This window comes from Echinops telfairi, unplaced genomic scaffold (assembly GCF_000313985.2).
Source record: "Echinops telfairi isolate 266 unplaced genomic scaffold, ASM31398v2 ScPeMD7_7457;HRSCAF=8495, whole genome shotgun sequence".
In the NCBI taxonomy this organism is placed as follows: domain Eukaryota; kingdom Metazoa; phylum Chordata; class Mammalia; order Afrosoricida; family Tenrecidae; genus Echinops; species Echinops telfairi.
Window position 1 is genome coordinate 3,154,467 of NW_022111357.1, and position 22,021 is coordinate 3,176,487.

At 37.5% G+C, this 22,021-nt stretch overlaps 1 protein-coding gene across 1 annotated transcript in view; it reads right to left on the reverse strand.

Moving 5' to 3' along the window:
* RLF (RLF zinc finger) overlaps positions 1-22,021 on the reverse strand; it is an 87,092-nt gene that overhangs the window by 12,298 nt on the left and 52,773 nt on the right. The window contains exons 5-7 of the mRNA XM_004704937.2: positions 18,127-18,329; positions 5,746-5,882; positions 1,394-1,535 (exon numbers count right to left, since the gene is read on the reverse strand). Coding sequence (XP_004704994.1) covers positions 1,394-1,535; positions 5,746-5,882; positions 18,127-18,329 — 482 coding nt within the window. The remainder of the gene's footprint in view (positions 1-1,393; positions 1,536-5,745; positions 5,883-18,126; positions 18,330-22,021) is intronic.

The following is a 22,021-nucleotide window of genomic DNA, read 5'->3' on the forward strand; positions in this document are numbered from 1 at the left end:
AAATGCGCTTTACACAATTGATGTATGTATGGATTGTGATAAGAGTTGTATGAGCTCCTAATAAAATGATTTAAAAAAAATACAGTATACATTTATTGCTTTATTAAAAGAGACCTTGCACTTCCTGTCTGCTCCAATTGCGCTGCAGCCAACAGTGAGCTGTGCAGTGGGGCCCACTGCTATGGTCCAGAGCTTCAGTAGCTTGGGGGTGGGATTATTTTCAGGGAGGTCTTATTTTCGGGGAAACAGGGTAGGTAGATCATTGTGTTAGAAAAAGAAAATACGAATAAGTAAAAAAAATATTGTTGCCTGTGCTTCAGTTCATACATGCATGGGTTATTTTCAACAAAAGGTGTTATGAGGACAACATATGTACAAACATGCCTGATTTAATTGATCTATGCATTTTGATAAGAGTTGTATGAGCCCCCAGTACAATTATTAAAAAACAAACAAAAAAACCCAAAACGTGTTTAAACATATCAATAATCTACTTGTCTTAATCTCATTAGGGTGCTTTAAAAAAAGGTCCAATCAAAACAGTAATTTCCAAGGGTATTTGCTAGACCACTTCAATTCAAACAGAGAGGTCAGTTCCTAAAGTTATGATGACTATTTCTGGATTCCCAAGAGGTCACTTTGGTAAGTTTTCTTGAAGGACAAGACAATCATGGGGACTTACTAGGAAGAAGTTTTAAGAAAATCGAAAACTGCACTGATAGGAAAATTGCTATTGAGACATTTTTTCCCCATGACTACAACGCACCTGCTCATTCTTTGCAGGTAACAAGAGCTGTCCGAAGAGAGAATTTCGTTGGAAAACCTTTCCCCAGCCACGCTACAGCCCTGATCTCGCCCCTTCAGATTTATCTTATTCCTTAACTTATGGAACGCTTAAAAGGAACACAATTTTAAGTTCCTTAAGGATGTAAAAAACTCATTTTAATGTAGTGTAAACTGGAGAACACTGCGGAATTCTTTACAGAAGGATTCAAGAGACAGGGGACTACTACTTCCTGTAGACCCATGGAGAGTTAGATGGAAGATATTTGAGGAAGAAAAGCTTCCTATGATATTGTAGCAGCAATCTTTTGGATTGCAATCCTCATATGGAGTAGTTGAGGTGACAGCCAAGACACATACGCTTTTCCTTCCCCTGGTAGAAAGGAGAAGGGAAGAGGAGAGGTGGAAATGGTCAGTCATTTCAAATAACTATTCCCCAACCAGAGAGATAATGAGTTCCTAGAAGGACAATCTTCAGAAACAGCTAAATGGATTTGCTTCCATTATCTTAGTAAGTGCCATTATTTCTAATTTTCCCTTACCTATAAAAAAGTTGGCTGGGAAGTTATCTCCCCAGCCACCACTAGCATAAAAGGTATAAACTACTTACTTCAGTTTGTACAACTCTAATCAGGCAAAATAAATGCTGCTGTGTTTTGGCTATGACACCAAACTGCCGACAGCGCTCCAAAAAGGTGTCTAAAGAAGAGTCCATTCGTCTCTGCAGCTTACTCCAAAAGAGAGTCAGTTCCCTAGAAGAAGAAAGATCATGCGATTAAAGCACCTAGTGTGTGCACTTACCCTACCTCTTGTTTTCGAGGGTGTTTGTAAAAACAAGTTGACAGAAGAACAAATGAAAACTGGGGGGAAATTGTTTATATTCATTATAGCTTTCCACACCTTCCGGACATTCCAGATACTTCTCTGTCTGGGGTTAAAAAAAACAAACCAGAAACAGCAACAGAATAGTTCCTCAACACCAACTGTTCATTTTCTAAATCTTAGAGTACATCTTACTCCAAAGGCTCACATTTTCTCTACATTGTTAATTATACTGACTGAATTAAAACTCTACCCTAGTGGGCAGGAATCACCAGACAGTTAACAAAATATGTACAACTAAACTATTTAATGGCATACTTTTCTCTGCTGATCTTCTGGGCTAGTTCTAGTTCTGAAACAGTATTACGCTGCTTAGTAGGCCTTTATTTTGGAATGTTTAAATATTACTAATAAAATTAGTAAAAAGACACTCCTGGAATTGGTGAAAATACAAGAGGTCCAACAAAGGCTCATGATGGAAACTATTAAACTGGAAGAGAATAAATAAGTAAAATATTCATTAGGTGTGAGAAAATCCTCAAGTAAAAAGCACTAGAAATTTGGAAGTGCCCAGGGCAAAAATGCTAAGTTCCAATACAATGTAAATGCATGGGCAGGTACTACCAAAACTAAAGAAACATGCTAGTGCTTACAATTTTGGGGGAGGGGGCGGGAATAATTTCTGTACAGCTTCAAAGGGTACTGCATATGTTAAATGATTTTCATAAAACGTAAACATATTTTCACAAGCCAATTTTAGAACACTGATATCCTTTATTTTAACACAAGCAGATTATTCTAGGAGGCATAAATCTAAAGCTGAAGAAACAGAAGTATCTCTTTTTTAATAATAGATTGAAAATAACATACGCAATAATTTCGTTATATTCTTAAAGAATTAGGCTCTCAAAAGGGAATATCTAAGATTTTCTTCAAAGATTGAAATTATTAGACCTAAACAAATAAACCTACTACCATTTAGTTGATTCTGACTCATGGTGAACCCTTAAAATCCTGAGGTTATAAGTCTTTACAGAGACAGACAGTTATTAATTTTTCTGCCTTAGAGCACCTAGTGGGTCTGAGTCACAGAATTTCTGGTTAGGTCACTACACCAATAGCCATGAAAACACATACTGAAAACAATTCCAATGTGTGGACATGCCAGTGTTCTAGAGACTTATTATACTCCTAAATTAGCCCACTGCCTAGATCAAACCAACAAATCATACCCAAAGTCGGGAAATTAGAAAAGACATGTAGTGTTATTAATTGTAGGAAGCATTACCTTGGCAGGATTGTAGATACCAAACAAGAACCTTAAACCACTCTGTTTCCACATTGCAGGGGGCCCATGAGGTCGCTAACTTTATGTCATACTGAGATACAGAATTTATGCATCATAGACAAGGGGCAAAGAATACTTTGTGGAATTAGGAATGACAATCCCCTAAAGAAGGTTACCACAATAAAGTGGCTACACAATTCAATTACAAATACATGGGTAAACCTAGTCTTCCTTAGGTGCTAGAGATACCAGTGGCAATAAGGTAAGATGCATGACCTTGGTTCTCACAGTCTTGTGGCAAGAACCAAAGCAAAATCTGCCACTGAGTCTGTTCTGACTCACCGCAACTCTATGGGGCTGAGTAGAAACTGCCCTATGGGGTTCAGAGACTGTAACTCTTTATGGGAGTACAAAGTCATACCTTTCTTCTGCAGAGCGGTTGGTGGATTCCAACTGCTGACCTTACAGTTAGTAGCCCAACAAGTAACCCACTGCAACATCAGATCTCCTAGTGGGTGAGATTGAGAACTGGCACATAAATATATCAGAAGGAACACAAACATCTACCATATGCATTTAAGCTTAGAGAAGCTATAGAAAGCCATAGGCAAGCCTACCAAATATCAAATGTCTGATTTTATTTCTGTAAAGTAGTAATTACACATCTATATGTGTACCATCCCATTCAAAGTGGTTATCTTACTCACTCACACGATAAGTGACAGATTTCTGCAGCTAGCCGAAGAAATTTTGGGTCCAATGTTAATGAGTAAAGTAAGCAACAGACCCTTTGGTGAAAAATATGCCGACTCCTAAAACTAGGAAATTTCACGGTGGTTTATAAATATCTCTGAAGGAAATAAAATAAATTCTAACATATATGGTTCAAAACAAGTCTGACTTTTGTGGTCATACCTCAACTAGAAATACTTTTTTTAAAAATTTCAACGTAAAAAATTAAATTGCTATTTAAAAAAACCTAAAACCTTTTATCTGGAATACTACTTCACAGAGCCTCACCCCTGAACAATAAGGACCAACTACGCAATACGGTTACTGTTTTAACCAAAAGAACCCTTCAGCACCACACACACACACACACACAGTTTAGCCTGTACCAAGAGAACTCCTTTTCCTTAGACAAATGCATGACTGCTTTACCCTCCTATCTCCTTAGTCTCATACAGGAGTACCACAGCCCTGCCCCATCCCCACCTGGCCATTAAAAAAGCCTCTTGAAACAGTGGAAAAGTAAAAGGTTTCAAAATACTATTTTAGATTTTTTTTCCTTCCTCTTGGAATTGTTTGGAAGAAGCTCTATTTTTAACAAAGCATGCAGGAACTCAGATCTTCTTTCCCTTATACTTCTCAAGGGGCCCAAAAGGGGGAAATCCCAGTTAATCCCTTCCTGCTGCAGGGAACAACATTAATCCCAGATCCATTAACATCCTAGGAAGAGCTAATGGTAGCTGAGTAAAGGGGGTAAAATTATCAGGTAACAAAGGGAAGAAAGGTCGAAAAGACTGTATGACTATATTTTTAAAGCCCCTTTATAATCTATAACACATTTCATGTACGATTTAAATTTATTCTTTGTATTGAAAATATAATTGTAACTGATACATACTTCTCATTTATAGGCAATGCTCAACTTCAGCTAAAACAGATTATAAGAGCATAACAAAGTAAATGGGCAAAGATATTAATTTAAATATAAAAAGATCACTTGGGGTCTGTTCCTCAAACAAACACATCTTTAATCTCTAGATCTCAAATACATGAAAAGATATTTCTGTTGTTGGGTTTTGTGACCAAAAACCATGCTGCTCTGTAACAACGCTTTTTACTTCTTGTTAGGTGCCGTGGAGCCAGCTCTGACCCACAGTGACCCTATGCACACCCAAACTAAAAACACGAAACGGTCTTGTGCCATCCTCCCAATTGTTCCCATGCCTGAGCCCACTGATGCAGCCTCCAGCCGGCTCATCAAGGGCCTTCCTCTTTTTTGCCCCCCCAACATGATGTCCTTCTCCAGGGATTAGTCTTTACCAAACATGATGTCCTTTACCAGGGAATAGTCTCTCCTGACCATATGTCCAAAGTATGTAAGGCGAAGTCTTGCCATCCTGACCACTCCTTCAAAGATGATAGCTTAGTAAATCCAATAGGGTGGTTCTACACTGTCATCTAGGGTTGCAGAACTGGAATCAACTTGATGGCATACAACAATAACATCTAGATACCTTTCTTAAGCTTAACAGAATTAGTCACTCTGGTGTGTACAAGGATCATCTTTCTTTAATTTTCTATAACTTTATCCACACCATTAATCTGTATTTATAGTGCTGCATTTTACTACATCCTCTACAGTTAAAAGGATATACAAAACAAAACCATGGGTTACACTACAGCGTCCTCTTTTGCAATACAGCACTTTGTAGACCAGCAAGATATAAACCGAATTAAAACCTAAATCAGGCAATTCAAGCTGCAAGAGAGCGAACTTCCTAGAGCAAGCTTGACCTATAAACCTACATAATTTACCCCATTCATTAGTGGATATCCAAATAAGGAGAAGAGATACTGATGGATATAATGGAGAACCATCAAATACCAATTTACTCCCTAGTGCCATAATTTCATCTTTAAACAAGAAGACAGACTGCCCTATAGGACGATTCAAGGGGAACTCAATCAGTAATGTTTTTAATTAAATGGCTAACTTGTTAGCAAGATTTTACACATAATCATTTAATAATGCTTTACTTTGAAACCAAAAAATGTTTTACATAAAGCCAAATTGTTACACTGTGTACTAATACATAAAGTGAATACAAACTAAATATACTTACCAAGAACAATACACACTTGCAGTTTGGAGCTGCTGGGTAAGGTAAGTTGTACAAAGAACAAAGGCTGTGTTATCTTGACCCTCAGATTCCAGATTACATATGATGTCTAGTATTTCCTTGCAGTCGACTTTTGCAATCTAACAAAAATGAGATGACTAAGTCAAAAGGGAAATGGTGACTTTCTTATAGAGTGTTATAAAATGTGAAACTTCTTAATGACATTTTCTATCTACAATTAATAAGGACAGAGAGATATATCATGATTTTCTTCTACTGGCGAACGGTTGACTTAGGTCATAAGCATTTCATATAAGAAAATACACAAAGAAGTCATAGACACTATAAAGAAGCTCCACTGTAGTCTCAATACAAATTTTATAGAGCCTTTTGAAAAATTATGATTATTACTACCATATAGACAAGTCAAATTATGTTAAGAACTTTTAGTTACTTTCACATGAAGTATCATCTTTTTAATTTTAATTTTATTTTTTGTTTTTAACTTAGAGTTTATAACCTATTTTTTAAAATCATTTTATTGAGGCTCATACAACTCACCACAATCCATACGTACATCAATTGTGTAAAGCACACATACATTTGTTGCCCTCATCATTCTCAAAATTCGCTTTCTGCTTGGGTTCCTGGAATTAGCTCATTCCCCCCCAGCCCATCTTTTTTATTTTTATAAGGACTAGGTCACTCTGGTTACAGATTTTTAAAACGCAGTTAACCGTATACAGTATTAATATATATTTTATTTAATATAATTGAAGAAAATATTTTGAACAAAACATCAATCATTTTAAGAAACACATCTATTTCATTCAGACCATTAAAAACCTCTGGGTAAATTAGCTCTTTTTTTCTATACTACTGAAACAAGAAAACCGCCCAAGACCCTTTTTCTTTCTTTCTTTTTTTAATCGTTTTATTAGGGGCTCATACGACTCTTATCACAATCCATACATACATCAACTGTGTAAAGCGCATTTGTACATTCATTGCCCTCATCATTCTCAAAACATTTCCTCTCCCCTTAAGCCCCCGGCATCAGGTCCTCATTTTCCCCCTCCTTCCCCGCTGCCCCTTCCCTCATGAGCCCTTGATAATTTATAAATTATTATTTTGTCTTATCTTGCCCTGTCCGATGTCTCCCTTCACCCACTTTTCTGTTGTCCGTCCCCCAGGGAGGAGGTCACAGATAGATCCTTGTAATCGGTTCCCTCTTTCCTACCCACTCTCCCTCTACCCTCCCTGTATTGCCACTCACACCACTGGTCCTGAAGGGATCATCCGCCCTGGATTCCCTGTGTTTCCAGTTCCTATCTGTACCAGTGTACATCCTCTGGTCTAGCCAGACTTGCAAGGTAGAATTGGGATCATGATAGTTGGGGGGGGGGGGGGGCATTTAGGAACTAGAGGAAAGTTGTATTTTTCATCGTTGCTACATCATACCCTGTCTGGCTCATCTCCTCCCCGAGACCCCTCTTGCCCCTTTTTCTTATTTATATTTTATCTCCACCCCACCTTGGTGAATAGAGTATGAAGAACATAATATATTTCATGTCAGATTATAAATAGTAACTATACCAGGCTTCCAACTTACAAAACAGGGATAATCCCTAGGATAAATACGGTATGCAGCCATTTAGCTCAAATCCTCTCAAACACTATGCAGTTTTAATGGGTGGCTGTATATAGTCTCACACTTTAATTATGCACTCTTAGGTGAACAATTTGGTTCTTGACTGTCCCTTCCCATAGCTGTCATTTTTGCCTATAACCCAGCAACTGTAATTTATCTCTCTGATTTTAATGTAATATAAATCTGAACATTGCCAAGAACAAACAGGATTATAAAATGCTAGGTACAAACATGTTTTTATGTCTTACGGAAAAAAAAAGTTTTTTTAATAGTATTCTGGGGTTCCCAGGGGACACAAACATTTTTGTGCTCTGCCGCTAACATTAATGGCTAGGGGCTTAAACCCATCCAGCTGAATCATGAAAGAAAAGGACTAGTGATCCTTTTCTTACAGGCAAGAAAAGTCTACTGGCTAACTGTACCCAAAACGTGGTTGCTATGAGTCAGAATGGACTCAACAGGAACTAACACAGAAACTCTAGTGACCTCTTGGAGTAGTTCAAAGTGGGGTAAGGTTATGTGGATCATAATATAATACCATGCCTTGTAGCCAGGATCACCTCCAATTTACTTAAATAACATGGTTTACCATGGTTCTTCAAGTGTGATATCTGGACCACTAGGAGCAGTATCTCTGGAAACATAATGAAAATGCAAGTTCTCAGGCTTTACCCCAGCTCTACTGGACCAGAAACCCAGGGGTGAAGCCAATAACCTCTTCTCTTAGACAAGACTTCCAGGCAATCTTAATATTAAAATTTGAGAGTTAAAAAGGTCTGACCCCAAAAGACTGGTATGATATCAATAATTAAGGTTTTGAGGTTCTCGGAGAAAAATAATAGTTCCCAAGATCCAGTATCTGATAAAAAGATAAATAATTGTTTTATATGAGGTGCTTCCAAAAAGTTCCACTTTCCTTTACATTTTTTTCCAAGAACTTTTTGAAATTTCCTCCCGCATAAAGTTAAAGTGGTTCAGTAACCTCTATAACCAATCAACAAATTATATTACCTGATATTAGTGAGCAACTTATTATTAGCACCTGTCTTCTCTGCTAGTCTATAAAATGCATGTAGGCAAAGGTGTATGTACATCTTGTCAAAATTCAGCACTTATCACAGTATCCCTGAAACATTAAAAAGTTCAGCTAGAAAATCATAGAAGCCTTTATTAAACAAAAATATCCAAATGTGAAGCTACTATTTCCCTCAACATATCTTCCCCATCTAGGGCTACACTCTTCTGAAGGTGACATTTTTATCTCTCAAATTAATCCACAAGGAATTCTAGGTTCTTTGATTTGAGCCCCATAAAAAAGGCAGTGTTAGCACCTTAGGGCCTCAAATCAAGTTCCTTTGCAATGTTTGTGGAGTTTGGGCAACAAAAAGAATTCTGAAGGATTTCTGTAAGGCTGTAAGGCAGTAGTTCTTGTAAGGCAGCCCTTGCTACACATGAAGAATGAGGAGGTACCTTGTCCTAATGAAAAAAGTCGTAGAGGCAAGTTTCACCACCAATGCTACTGCCAGTTTTCTTAAATTTTGTCCCCTAGTGAGTGAGTCCCCATACCCATCTTCTGTCCTTTGAGAAAATCTTATCAGGACTATCCCTTGGAAGTCTCTTTCCCCTCATCAGTCACTATTACCTTCTGTACTGATCTCTCTGCCTTCAATTCAACTACCCTAGCAGATCCCCTGAGAAGCCACTGTTTAATTGGATCTTTTTAAAAGGCATCCTAATGAGACAAAGTCTATTACTGAGAGAACTGTAGCCGTCCACTGATCATAGAGACAGATGTAAACACACTTTGTTTGAAATAAAGCTGTACATGTGGGAACCAGAACTCTAGCAACAATACTTCCTGATTTACCCTCCTCCATAGGTGCTGGATCAAGTTAAATCATCTTAAGACATTCATTTTATAAAGCAAATCTTATATAAAATTCTCTTTTCTAAACTTTTAAAAAAATTTGATACACTGCAGACAATGTAACATGAGGGGGTCATTTAAAAAGTGTGTGCATAAATACGATAAAAATTGAAGTATAGACTATTTTTCAACCTAAACTCCATAAAGGTGAAGATACTTTGTTAAGCAATGAGATGTGCCATTTAATCCATCTATAAAGACTGAGGGTCCTGGGAATTCAAATAATGGCAATGTAATCTTTTTTTTACATTATTAACTATAGAAAATGAGTGCCATTATGAGATTAGGAAACAAAAGGAACCAAATCAGGGCTGAAAGACAGATGCCTAATACTGTGTTTCCCCAAAAGTAAGACCTACTTACAGTTTTGCCTCTCACCGAAATATAAGGCGTCCCCCTGAAAATAAGACCTCCCCGAAAATAAGGCCCCCCGAAGCTACCATAACTCTGGACCGTGGCAGCGGGCGGCGCTGCACAGCTCACTGTTGGCCATAGCGTAGCCGGAGCAGACAGGAAGTGCAAGGTCTCTTTTAATAAAACAATAAACAATAAATGTGTACTGAATTCTTCTTCGTGGAAAAATACGACATCCCCTGAAAATTAAGACCTAGCGCATCTTTGGGAGCAAAAATTAATATAAGACACTGTCTTATTTTCGGGGAAACAGTAGTTTCTCATGAAAACTCTCTGAGTTTGATGAAAGGAATGAACAAGAGCATATTGTCATGATTTTTTTGATAAAGCTTTCTCCACTCCTTTATAATAAGCAGATGTTGTCATTCTTTGGCCCTCCTAAAATCTAATAAGCAAAATGTCTTGAGTATTTATTAAAACAAACAAACAAACCCAAAACTGTTGCCAGGACCTTTGCTCTTGACCAATCCCTTTTTGCTTTCACCTCTTGGTAGTCATTACTTTGATTGTACTTTGTCTTCAGGATCATGCTGGTGAAGCCATGTTTTATCTCCTGTTATAAGCCTTCTAAGAAATAGGTCAGGCTCTTAGTTTCACTTACTTTAAGAGTTCCTTTGGATGCTCTGCTCTTGTCTACAGTTGATCTGGACACATCAGTTTTGGCACTCATTAAGTGGAAAGCTTGCTCAACTTTCAATTGACCAACCAGAAATTTGTAAGCTGAACCAACTGAAATGCTGGCTATAGTTTCTGCTGTTAATCATTGGTCCAATTCAGTTAGGCACAAACTTAATTTTTTCCTCAAAAACTGATCTGCCAATGCAGACTTCATCTTCAACATCATTTTGTCTCTTTCTTAAAACGAGTCATTCATTTGTAAACTGCTGGCTTCTTTGGGAAACGATCATAAGCATTACTGAGTTCACTATTCTTCCACCCAAGCATCACTAGTGATTCGATGTTTATTGTTGCTTCAATTTCAGCAGAATTCATGTTGCTCTGATAGGGGCTTTTACAACCTGATATAACCTTTCTTAGTGCCTCAAACTAGACCTGCTCAGATATGCTATAACAAGTCAGTATGAGTTTGAGTACAAGAAAAAAAATTGAAAACCATATGTAGTTGTTTCCCATAATAGGCATTTCCATGAGTCTTTTGAAGACCCTTGTAAAGAGGCAGTAATAAGCAAAACCAAAAACTAATCGCATATCATTTCTATAGGGAAGCTCATACTTTAAAAGGGCACATTTCAATGCTCTATATACATTTCAAGTGAAAAATGATTACTCTAAAATGATAAAAGGGAACAAAATAAATGAAAACTCTGGACTGTTTATAACACAGCATATTTTTAAAGGGGCAATTGTTTATTTTGTCTTTTGAACTAGTAGCTTGTTCTGGCTGGTCTTTCTCTTTTTGTGTTTTAACTTTGGCTGCCCAATTATACAATGAACTTCCTGATGAGATCTCAAATCCTCTAAGAAGGAAAGCAATCATGTCAAAATGCATCTACACTGAGCCACCACCCTCTCCCCACCCCCCAAAACAACCATTAGAAACTCTGAAGTGAGTATAGTTCAACTGTGACACACATGGGGTTGCCATGAGACAGAATTAACTGACTTAAAAAAAATGGGTCAATTAAGCACTATGTACTAAGTATCTGCACCGTGTTAATTACTGGTGATAAAAATCAATCTGATTTTTGTCTTCATGGAACTCATAGGGTAATCTGGGATAATAAATGAGGAATAGAAAATGACAAAAGGTGTTAAATGTTTTAGTGAGAGAGTACAGAGTATTTCAGCACGGCATGGAGGAGAGAGAAATGATAAGAATTCCCAGACAGGGAAAAAACATGCAAGGACTGAAGGGTACAAGTAAGCATGGTAGAGATGAAGCATAGCAATGTGGGAACCACAAATTTAGGGCGTTTCTAAGAACATAAGTATATTTGTTCTTTTAGTTTCTCATGACTTTCTGAGTCTACTAAAGGACTAATCACACAAAGGTGAACTTACTTTGAGGACTACGATGAACTTGACCTAAACCACAGTATTTTCAATAGACTCATATGCACGTAAAAGTTGGACTTTGAATAAATAAGACCGCAGAGCTGATTCCTCTGAGTTTCAGTGTTGGCAACAACTATTGAAAAGTGCCATTAAATGCCTGAAGAACAAATAAAGCTGTCTTGAAGGAAATACAGCCAGACTACTCCTTAAAGTAGGATGGCAAGACTTTTGCCTCATATACCATAGATACTCGAGTATAAGCCAACCCAACTACCAGCAAGGCACCTAATTTTACCACAAAAACTGCATTAAAAATGTGCTGAAAAAACTCAGCTTGTACACGAGTATACACAGTGCTTTAGACATGTTATCAAGAAAGACAAGTCCCTGGAAAAGGAGATAATGTTTGGTAACAGAGGATCAGCAAAAAAGAGAAAGTTCAATGAGGTAAGTAGCACAGTGGCTGTAATAATGTGCTCCAACATAACAATCAGATGGCACATGACTGTCCAGAGCTTTGCTCTTTGTACAAAGGGTGGCTAACGGTCTACGGCACTAAGAAACAACTGCAAATATGTATATAGTTTAAAGAAAGTGTGTTGTGTTGTTTTGTATGCCTTTAAACATCAACCACAACCAAAAAACAGTATCTAGTAAGATATTGTGACTTACGAGTTTTTAAGATTGTATTCAACGCCTGCAAGATAGAAAACTATGCGGTAGAGATCAATAATAAGATGTAAAGAAATAAGGTTGTAGGAAAATAATGATAATACCTCTAACACTGATTTAGATCAAAAGATGATGGAAGGACTACACAGCAACAAGTCAAAAAGAATTGGTCAATGTTCAGTGGTACTGGGAAGATGCCTCTTCAAAGCTATTTAACAGAGCTTTGCTTTAGGAGATAAAATATTTAAATAGGCAAATCCTCAATTTGCTCATGTAGCCCTTCTACCTTTAATGTGTTTTTTAATGCACATCTCATTGTTACATAAGGATAACTACAATAAAATTTTGCAGATTTTGATTATAAATTTAATTATCATTTTGGAATTTTAACTCCTTATTCAGGATCAATCTTATACTTAATTCTTATTTAACCAACACCTGGAATGTCTACAATGTTGTTTACTTTTTTTCTAGTCCCAAAATGAATTCCCGCTGGGTCCTGTTTAAATGCATTTCCTCTGTTTATCATTTATACTAGTGATTGGGTCAATTCCCAGCAGTGTAAGAAGGGTGAGTAAATTAGATCCTGTTTGTCTTCTCCTTACCCAGCAAGAAGAAACAAGCGTTTGTTACAGCAGCTACTACCACATTAAATAATGCTCTTCCAGACTGAAACACACCCCGACCTTTACTGTGCTAATTCTGAGTAATTTCTTGGCTCTTCAAAAATAACATGATTGCTTCATGTTCAAAACACTGTTATTCTTTATATGTGGAAATTTTGCTCTTTGAAAGATTTCCCCTTCCAATAAAAAATTCTAGAAATACACACTTGACACTAGATTGTTGCTAAATCTATAACCTTCACTAAAAACCAGCAGCAAAAACAACAAAAACCCAAAAGCAATGTACTCTCATTCAATTCTGTGTAACCCAAAGACCCACAATTTAGAACTCTTGATTCCATGAAGCTTTCCTGCCTTCTCCAATCTCACTGCCATTGAGTCGACCCCGACTCATAGCAACGCTACAGGACAGGGTAGAACTAACTGACCCTGGGGGTTTCTGAGATGGCAACTCTATGAGAGTAAAAAGCCTCATCTTTTTCCTGTGGTTCTGCCTTCTAGACAACAAATTTCTAAGACGATTCACTTTTAAAATACATTGGGGTTCTGGATTTTGGTTTTCAGCTGACCTAGTCAATTAATCTTAATTGACCGTGCCTGGCTAAATCTTCCCCAGCAGAGGTTTCCCATTACACACATTACTCGGATGCCCACAGGTGCAACATACAAAAGCGTTTTTATTTCCCACTGCTGCTTAAGTTAATTAAACTCTTTCACTGGACTCAAATGTACAGAACAAATGTGTGGAGCTTTACTAACTTAAGAGCATATGCTGATTTTAAGCTTCAATTAATACATCCAGTGATTCACTAGTACCTTTTCAAAGCTAACTCTGAAGATTCTCTTTAATTCTCTGTCACTTGAAAAATAAAGTATTATTGGTTTAGAGGTTAATTATGATAAGGCCAGGGTGTATCTTGTTTTTCAATTTAATTTTATGATGTGTGCTAATTATCAAACTTTAAAATGTATTGATTACGAAACTAAACATTTTTCCATTAATTTAATTCATGAGAAAAATCTATTTAAACCATACTTGTATGTGAATAAATAAATGAGAGGAACAATATACCACCAAGATGATTCAAATGAGAACATGGTTCATCAGTGTCTGCCAATGGGAACTATGCATACAGTGGAAATAGTAGTCACAGAGCCATGACACTTTGGTTCAAACTGTAATTAGCTTCATGAAGCAAAGGCCTTGGAAACATTACTACGTTGGCCTTAGTTTCATCACTGGTAAAACAAGAGTTAAATTAAATGATACTTAATGGTTGTAATAGCCTGGAATACTTGATTCGTGTAGAGCAGGGATAAGCAAACACTTTCTCTAAGAGTCGGGTAGGAAACATTCAGCTTTACGAGATGCACAGTATCTGCCACTACTTAACTCTAACAAAAAGGCAGGCAGAGGCCGTACACGAACGGGCCTATTTTCCAATAAAACTTTACTTACAAAAACAGACAGACCCATAGACCAGTTTTCCAATCCCTGATGTTGACATCAAATCCCATTTCCTATAATCTAGTTCCCTGCAAACTTTACACACTGGTTGAAAGAAATATTAAAACTAAATTATTTGTTTCTTATATGAAGGGAGTTTAAAAGTTTATGGAAAAAACTGAAGTAAAGTTAATATAAATTTTCCACAGCTCCTTCATATGTGTTGCAAATATGCACATGAATATCAATGCACATGGGGGGCAAAATTATGAAAATTTGAATGATAATCAAACACCTTCAGGGACTGAGTCACTGGGCCTAGTGCCTTAGGACCATGGGGGAAGGGCACTTAGGGGCATCAAGGCTAATTGACATAACATAGTCCACAAAAACAAAGCTCTATAATCCTGCTTCGGTGAACAGCAGCTTGGGTCTTCTCCTCATTTGACATATACAAGAGTGAAGAAAATCAGACAGGAGGAAATTTTCAGCTCAAAGGACTAACAGATCACATGAACCTCAGCCTCCACAACCCTGAAACCAAAAGAACTAGATTTGACCTGGCTAGAACTCCTAACCAGTCTGAAATGAATCACAATTGAAGGTGCAGGGTGGAGAAAAGCTGTGAAACAAAACTCAAAATCACAAAAGACACCAGGCTGGTTGGATAGACAGGTCCTTTGTCACTCTTCAAACCCAAAACTAACTGTTATTCTCAACTTTCAGCCAAGCAACAGACTGGTCCCTAGAAGGTGAGCAATAACATCAGTGAGGTTCATGTTCCTTAGATGAATCAACATGTGAGATCAACAGGACAGCATTTGGCAGGGACAAAGACCACAGGCAGGAAGGTAGAGGAAGGAAAATACTAAACCCAGGAAGAAGGGGGCAAGGGGGCTGTTGTTACACTGTTGTGGGTGACTGCAATCAATGTCACAAGACAAAAGGTGCACGGACAGTTGAATGGAAAACCAATTTGCTGTTTACTGCTAAATCACAATGGAAAAGTGAAACCAACCAACAAAACGAACCTCCCTCTTTAAAAAGATTGTGTTCTTGCTTTGTTATTAATAAACCACGAAAAATAAGGTACAAAACAAATTTGAATGTCTTTTTAAAAAACCGAAATCCAAGAACGAACCACAAATTTGAATGTCCTCACATGCTCTCCTTATCCCTCCATATCCTCATTTTGCCACTGCAGTGAGTCTCCCAGGCCTTGCGAACCTCTTAAAAGCATGCTATCCTTTATTTTTGTACTATCAGTAAGTCCTTTCTCCTCCTGGTAACTTCTAACTCTTCCCCTAAATCTAACATATCTTTCCTCCTTTAGATGTTATCTTAAAACTCCACTTTAGTCACGTCACGTCTCACCTTCAATGCCTCCTTTCTACTGCATCAAATCTAAACCCAAATGGACTAGATGCAGTAGTTATCAACCTTTCTAGTGCTGCGACCCTTTAATAGTTCCTCATGTTGTGATGACCCCCAACAATAAAATTATTTTCGTTGCTGCTTCATAACTGTAATTTTGGTACTGTTATGAATCGGGCGACCCCTGTGAAGATGTTGTTCAGCCCCCAAAGGGGTTGCAACTGACAGGTTGAGAATCACTGGGTTAGCCCTCTTTTTCCTTCACCCAATCAGTGTTACTTCCTGTAAGATTTCAACATCTATGGGGGAAAGAGGGGAAAAAAGAAGAGCTGATACCAAGGGCTGAAGAAGAAAGAAAATGTTTTGGAAATGATGATGGCAACATATGTACCAATGTGTTGATACAACTGATGTATGGATTACTGTAAGAGCCCCCAATAAAATGATTTATTAAAATAAAATAATAAAGAATTTGGTCTGTGGAAAAAAAAGATTTCAACATCTACTCTCTGTCTGAGGCTGGGTGTTCGCTAGTGGGTCCTAGCAAAGTCATTTCTGTGCCTTTACTACTACAGTAATTGACTCAACTTATTCTTTCAATTCATCCAAACTCAAGGCTCAGTTTTTCTATAATGTCTTATAAAATCAATATCAACAGAAATAAATTTCTACTGAATTTAGATGCAGTGTCATACGGGGTCAGGAGTCTTGATGGCACAAGAGTTAAGCACTCAGCTGTGGACTTAAAGGTTGGCAGTTTGAATCAGTCTGTAGTTCCACAGGAAAAGAAACCTGCCAATCAGCCTCAGAAAGATTATAACCAAGAAAAGCCTATGGGGTGATTGTACTCTGCCACATGGGGTTTCTATGTGTTAAAATTGATTCAGAGGCATCTAATAACAACATATGGAGTTGCTGAGTAGTGCAAAGTTAATACACTCAGCTGCTAATAAAAAGTTGGAAAAGCTAGTCAAAAGACTGCACATTCATGCCTACCCTTCCGAGAAAAGCCTAGCAGCACACCTATGTAAAACAAGCCATTGAGAACCACACCAGGCAGTTACAATCTGACACACATGGGGTTGACAGGAGTTGGAATCCACTGGATGGCAACTGTTTTATCATACAGCTTAGATTTAATTTCCTGTAACTGGTTACAACTTCCAAACTAGGCCGCGTACTCATGTATATGGCCAACACTGAATAAAATGCTAGGAAAAAATAGGTCTTAAGTATACACAGTCTGAGGGAATTGAATTCAAGAGCTAGAGTTCTGACTACTTCTTTTAATTCTTATCACTTTATCACCATTTAGTTTGTGCTTCATACTCTTTAAGCTTCCCAAGCATTGAAAGCACATAATACAGTGTCTGACACAGAAACTAATCAATAAATGTTTCCTGTAAATTTTTAAGCCTGACAAGACAGGTGGTGCTAAGCATTTCATTCTATGGCCAGAAAGCCCAACAACTAGAACCTGCCCTACCAAGACAATGGGTCATAGCTATGATACTCATTTAAGGGTATTATACATTGTTGTTGCCCACTAGTCACAAAGCTGCTATTTCAGTTCCACATTTTATCTCTCTATAGGGTTATTAGGATAAGTCAAAAAGTATTGCTATGAGGGCTCCACCAGTTCATAGATGCATGGCATATTCCAAATAAAATGTGTTCAACGTGTTACCATAACCAGTGGATGGCTGCATGTTCTCAGTGACACATTGGATGTGCCCTCACTGACTGACTGTCATCAAGTTGGTGGGGAACCCTAAAGGAACCCAATAGGTCAGAGTAGAACTGCCCCCGTGGATTTCCAAGATTTTGTCTTTTTAATCCCCTCAAGACTGTTTAACTGTTTAAGGGAGTAGAAACTCCTGTCTTTCTCCCTTACAGACTGGTGGTTTTGAACTGCTGACCTTGCATACAGCAGCCCAACATGTAACCAATAAGCCACCAAGTCTCCTGCTTGGTCTCCTTGTTAGTTGTTAGGTGCTATGAAGTCATTTCCAAGCCATAGCAACCCTATATAAGGCCATGGTGTGCATAGGGTGACTCCGGTCTTACTATGGTGTCTTCACCAAAACAAGTCAATCAAAATTTGGTGTGTGTGTAAAGGTACTTTTCAACAGCCTGGGAAAAAATGAGACTCAGTTTTCATTCTAATGTGAAAAAATGAAACGTATCAATATCTATTAAACTCATGGTTAATATTTAGCAAGTGTGAACAACAGCAACAGCTGTTTTCTCTACTCACCTCCTTAATGGCCTCTTCATTAGGAAGCATAGAACATAAACATGTGATGTAGGCTTGTTGAAAAGATGACACATTGGAAATTTCTTTAGATTCTGCACATAGTTTTGATAAAGCTGTAGCCTGGGTTATGCAGTTGGATTTCAACAAATGTTTTATTCGCATTTGCAGAAACGAAGATCCTTCTTGTGCAATCAACTTATTGACTAAAAAACAGGAGAAAACAAAGTTTTTTGGTAGCATATCATGCAACAAACACTCCAGGTTTGTTATGGTGAGGTTTTAATCTTTTATTTTGTGTTGTTTATACTGATCTCAGTACTTAACCAGCAAAACAAAGTGCACAATCAATGTTACTAAACATTCCCATGTTAGTTAACAGTCTTATTTTGAACATTAAAGTTCACAAACTTCATCAAAACTGATGATTTGAGCATCTTTTCCCTCACTTGGGAAAAGTGACAGTAAGGAACAGTGAAATGAACTATAAGCAAAGATGCAGAAAAAGCAAGTCACCTAGAAATCTTAACTTGAACACTTTAAGAGGTACCAAGCTGCAAGTGGCTTTATATACCTTTTATTTATTCCTCACACCACCACCAAGGCAAGTCTTATTATCCCCAGTTTAAGGTTAGGGAAGTCAATATTCAGAAAAGTTAGGTCACTTGCCAAGGGTTCCAAAGCCAGTGGTGCTCTTTCCTCTAAACCAGGCATTTCTCAAAGTGTTTTCCACCGACCAAAAGACCTGAGAGATAGTCCTAGAAGAAAAAAAGGATTCCTTGGTCAAATATCTGAACAGTCCTGCAATAAAGAACACTGTTCATTTTTTAGTTAACCCAATGGTTCCCAGATGAATTTGACCAGAGAACCCTTTTACACTTATTAGTACCATATATAAAAGCTATGTTCCTGATTCAGTACACACTTTGAGAAACACTTTCTTGAACCTGAACTACAGTGAAGATTGAGCACCTAAGCACAAATTGTGTGGAAGTCAGGATGTGTCCTGAATTAACAGTAGATACTTAACAGGTAGATGGCATCAATTAATACTTAGTATTTCTTAAAGAATACAAGTGGTGAGTGAAAAAAATGGCTTTATGTGGCTAGTAATCTTGTTTCTCAAGCCTTATAAATCACCTAGGGATTCTAAAATGCAAACTTACCGTATATACTCGAGTATAAACCGACCCGAACATCAGCCGAGGGACCTAATTTTACCACAAAAACAGCATTAAAAATGTGCTGAAGAAACTCAGCTTATACACGAGTATATACGGTATTCAGCAGGAATGGTTTCAATGGTTAAAAGCAACTTAAGAGATAGGCAGGAAGAAATAATGAGGAATAAAAGGAAAACACAGGGAGGAAGTGAAATAGGTGCTATTACATTGTGGGGCCTGCAATCAATGACATGAAACAAATGTGTAGGTATTGTTGAATGGGAAATGGATTTGTTCTATAAACTTCTACACAAATCACAATAAAAAGTTCATAAAGTGTTGAAAAACAAAACAAAGATGTCATTTTTGAGGACTAAGGGGTATATCATCTAAGTCATAGTATTTTCAATTGCCTCATATGCATGTGGAAGCTGGACAATAAATAAGACCCAAGAAGAATTGATGCCTTTGAAGTGTGATGGTGGCAACAAATATTAGAATCCACCATGATTTACCGGAAAGGGGAACAAATCTGTATTGTAAGTATAACCAGAATGCTCTTTAGAAATATTGGGGATGGGAAGGTGGGGAAGAGCAGGGGGGTTCCTAAAATTGATATGGCAGTGACTGTACAATTCTCCTTGATATGATATGACTGAACGATTGAATTACTGAAGTGTATGCTATGTAAATGACGTGCCAATACAACTGTGAATAACAATAATAAATAAAGAAGTTTTTTTAAATAAATAAGTTTTAAAAAGAGAGAAAGAAAATGAATATGGCAGTGCAGGACATCACATGTGGTAAAGTAAAAGGTCAGGAAAAAAGACAAAGGCCCTCAATGAGATCGAATGAAACATTGCTGTGATGTGGGCGCAAACATAGCAATGATTCTGACAATGGAGCAAGACTAAACAGTGGTTAGCCCCCAGTAATTTCCACTAAAAGGGATGACAGGAAACTGCTAAATCTGCATTTTTCTGTTAAAATAGAAAAACCTCTGCCAAAGGCTGCATATTTGTGGAGACCCGGAAAAATAAGGCACTTCCACTGAGTTCCAGCTCCTACAAGTTTTGGGTAAATTACAGATGTTTAATAAAACCATGTGTTTAGTAGCCGAATGGTTATCACCACCCAATCAAGAATTTTTACCATGTCAACTAAATAATCATAGGATCTGCAATCCCTCCCTTGTTTTAGGGATTAATGAAATATGGAAAGGATTAGTATACTTCTCATTACACAGTAGACACTCTACCATCATAATTGTTACTTTTGAGATAGTGCTTGGCTGCTAACCAAAAGATCAGAGTTCAAACTCACAGGAGGAGTAAACAATCTGCTGATGGGCACCCATAAAGAAAAGAGACAGTCCAGAAAATTCTCTGGGGTGGTGCTACTCAAGTTAGAATCAATTAAATGACACTCAACTTCTGTGAGGGAAAATTATTCAAGAGATTACAGAGCCACACAGCTCAATCTTGCATTTTAAAAATAATTTTAAATTGTTAAAAAATTCGGCAGTGGGGGGGGGGTTGTATACCAACTTTAGTGACACTAATGTTAATAAGTTCTGATAACTCACTACCATCGGACCAGCCTACATGACTTCTTACTTTACAAGATTTACATACACTGAGTAGTCTTGGTCTCTACCACAGTGTAACCCTTATGGTTTTATTTTTTTCAAGTATCTTAATACTGAAATGTTTTCACTCACACTTTGATGTAAAAACTGACCTGTTATACCCTATTTCTTTAGGTAGCATTTCTTTGTTTTGTCATTTAAAAGTAAGCTGCAGGCATCGTGGCACTTTACCTTACACACACAAACGTCATCATTTAAGACAAGACCACCTTCAATTACGGTCCAGTAAAAATACTCTTTCTGTGATGTTTTCACTAATTATGCCAGGTGGAAGTGGCACTCCACATTCCTATCAATAAGAAAGTTGGGGTATTTGTTTTCTAGTTTGATAGGGCATACAAAATCTGAGGCAGAACAAAATGCATTTATTGAATTTCCTAGAGATAAACATATTTTAAGCTTCTGATTACAACTTTATGGACCAGAATACAGAAGACTATCAATGAAATTAGACACAGCTTTTGAAAATGTTTAATATGCTACGATCACAGTGTCGAGGACAATGAAAGAGAAAAGCAGTTTTGAAGTTTTTCACTTGAAATTAGCTTAAAGACCAACTGTGAAAGTACGCGGCTCCAGGGTGTCCACTAATAACATTTTGGTTTGTAGTATAAGTCCTTAAGTACGTATCTCTCATGTACTGACTCAAACAGAGCCTTACAGAGGAGAAAAAAAAAACCATTGCCAATGAGTTCATTCTGACTCTTACTGATCTTATGTAGGAATTCGAAGACTATAAATCTTTAAGGTTGGCAGTTTGACCCCACCAATTGCTCCGAGGGAAAAAGACGAAACGTTCCGCTCCTGTAGAAATCTGCATCCTCAGCAACCATACAGTCAGTCTACAGGACAGTCTACTCTGCCGCATAGGTGAGCTATGAGTTGACAACTAGATGGCACTGGGATATCCAAAGGGATGCTATTTATTGGGGACCTCATAAGACTATAATAATAATACAAATCTTCTTTCTAGCGAACAACCTGTAAGCTCTCATTTTATTACTCTTTAAATCCTTCCATCCTTCTTCCTTTAATTAACTAGTTATTTTTTTTAACTAGTTATTTTTTGGTTAATGATTCCTAA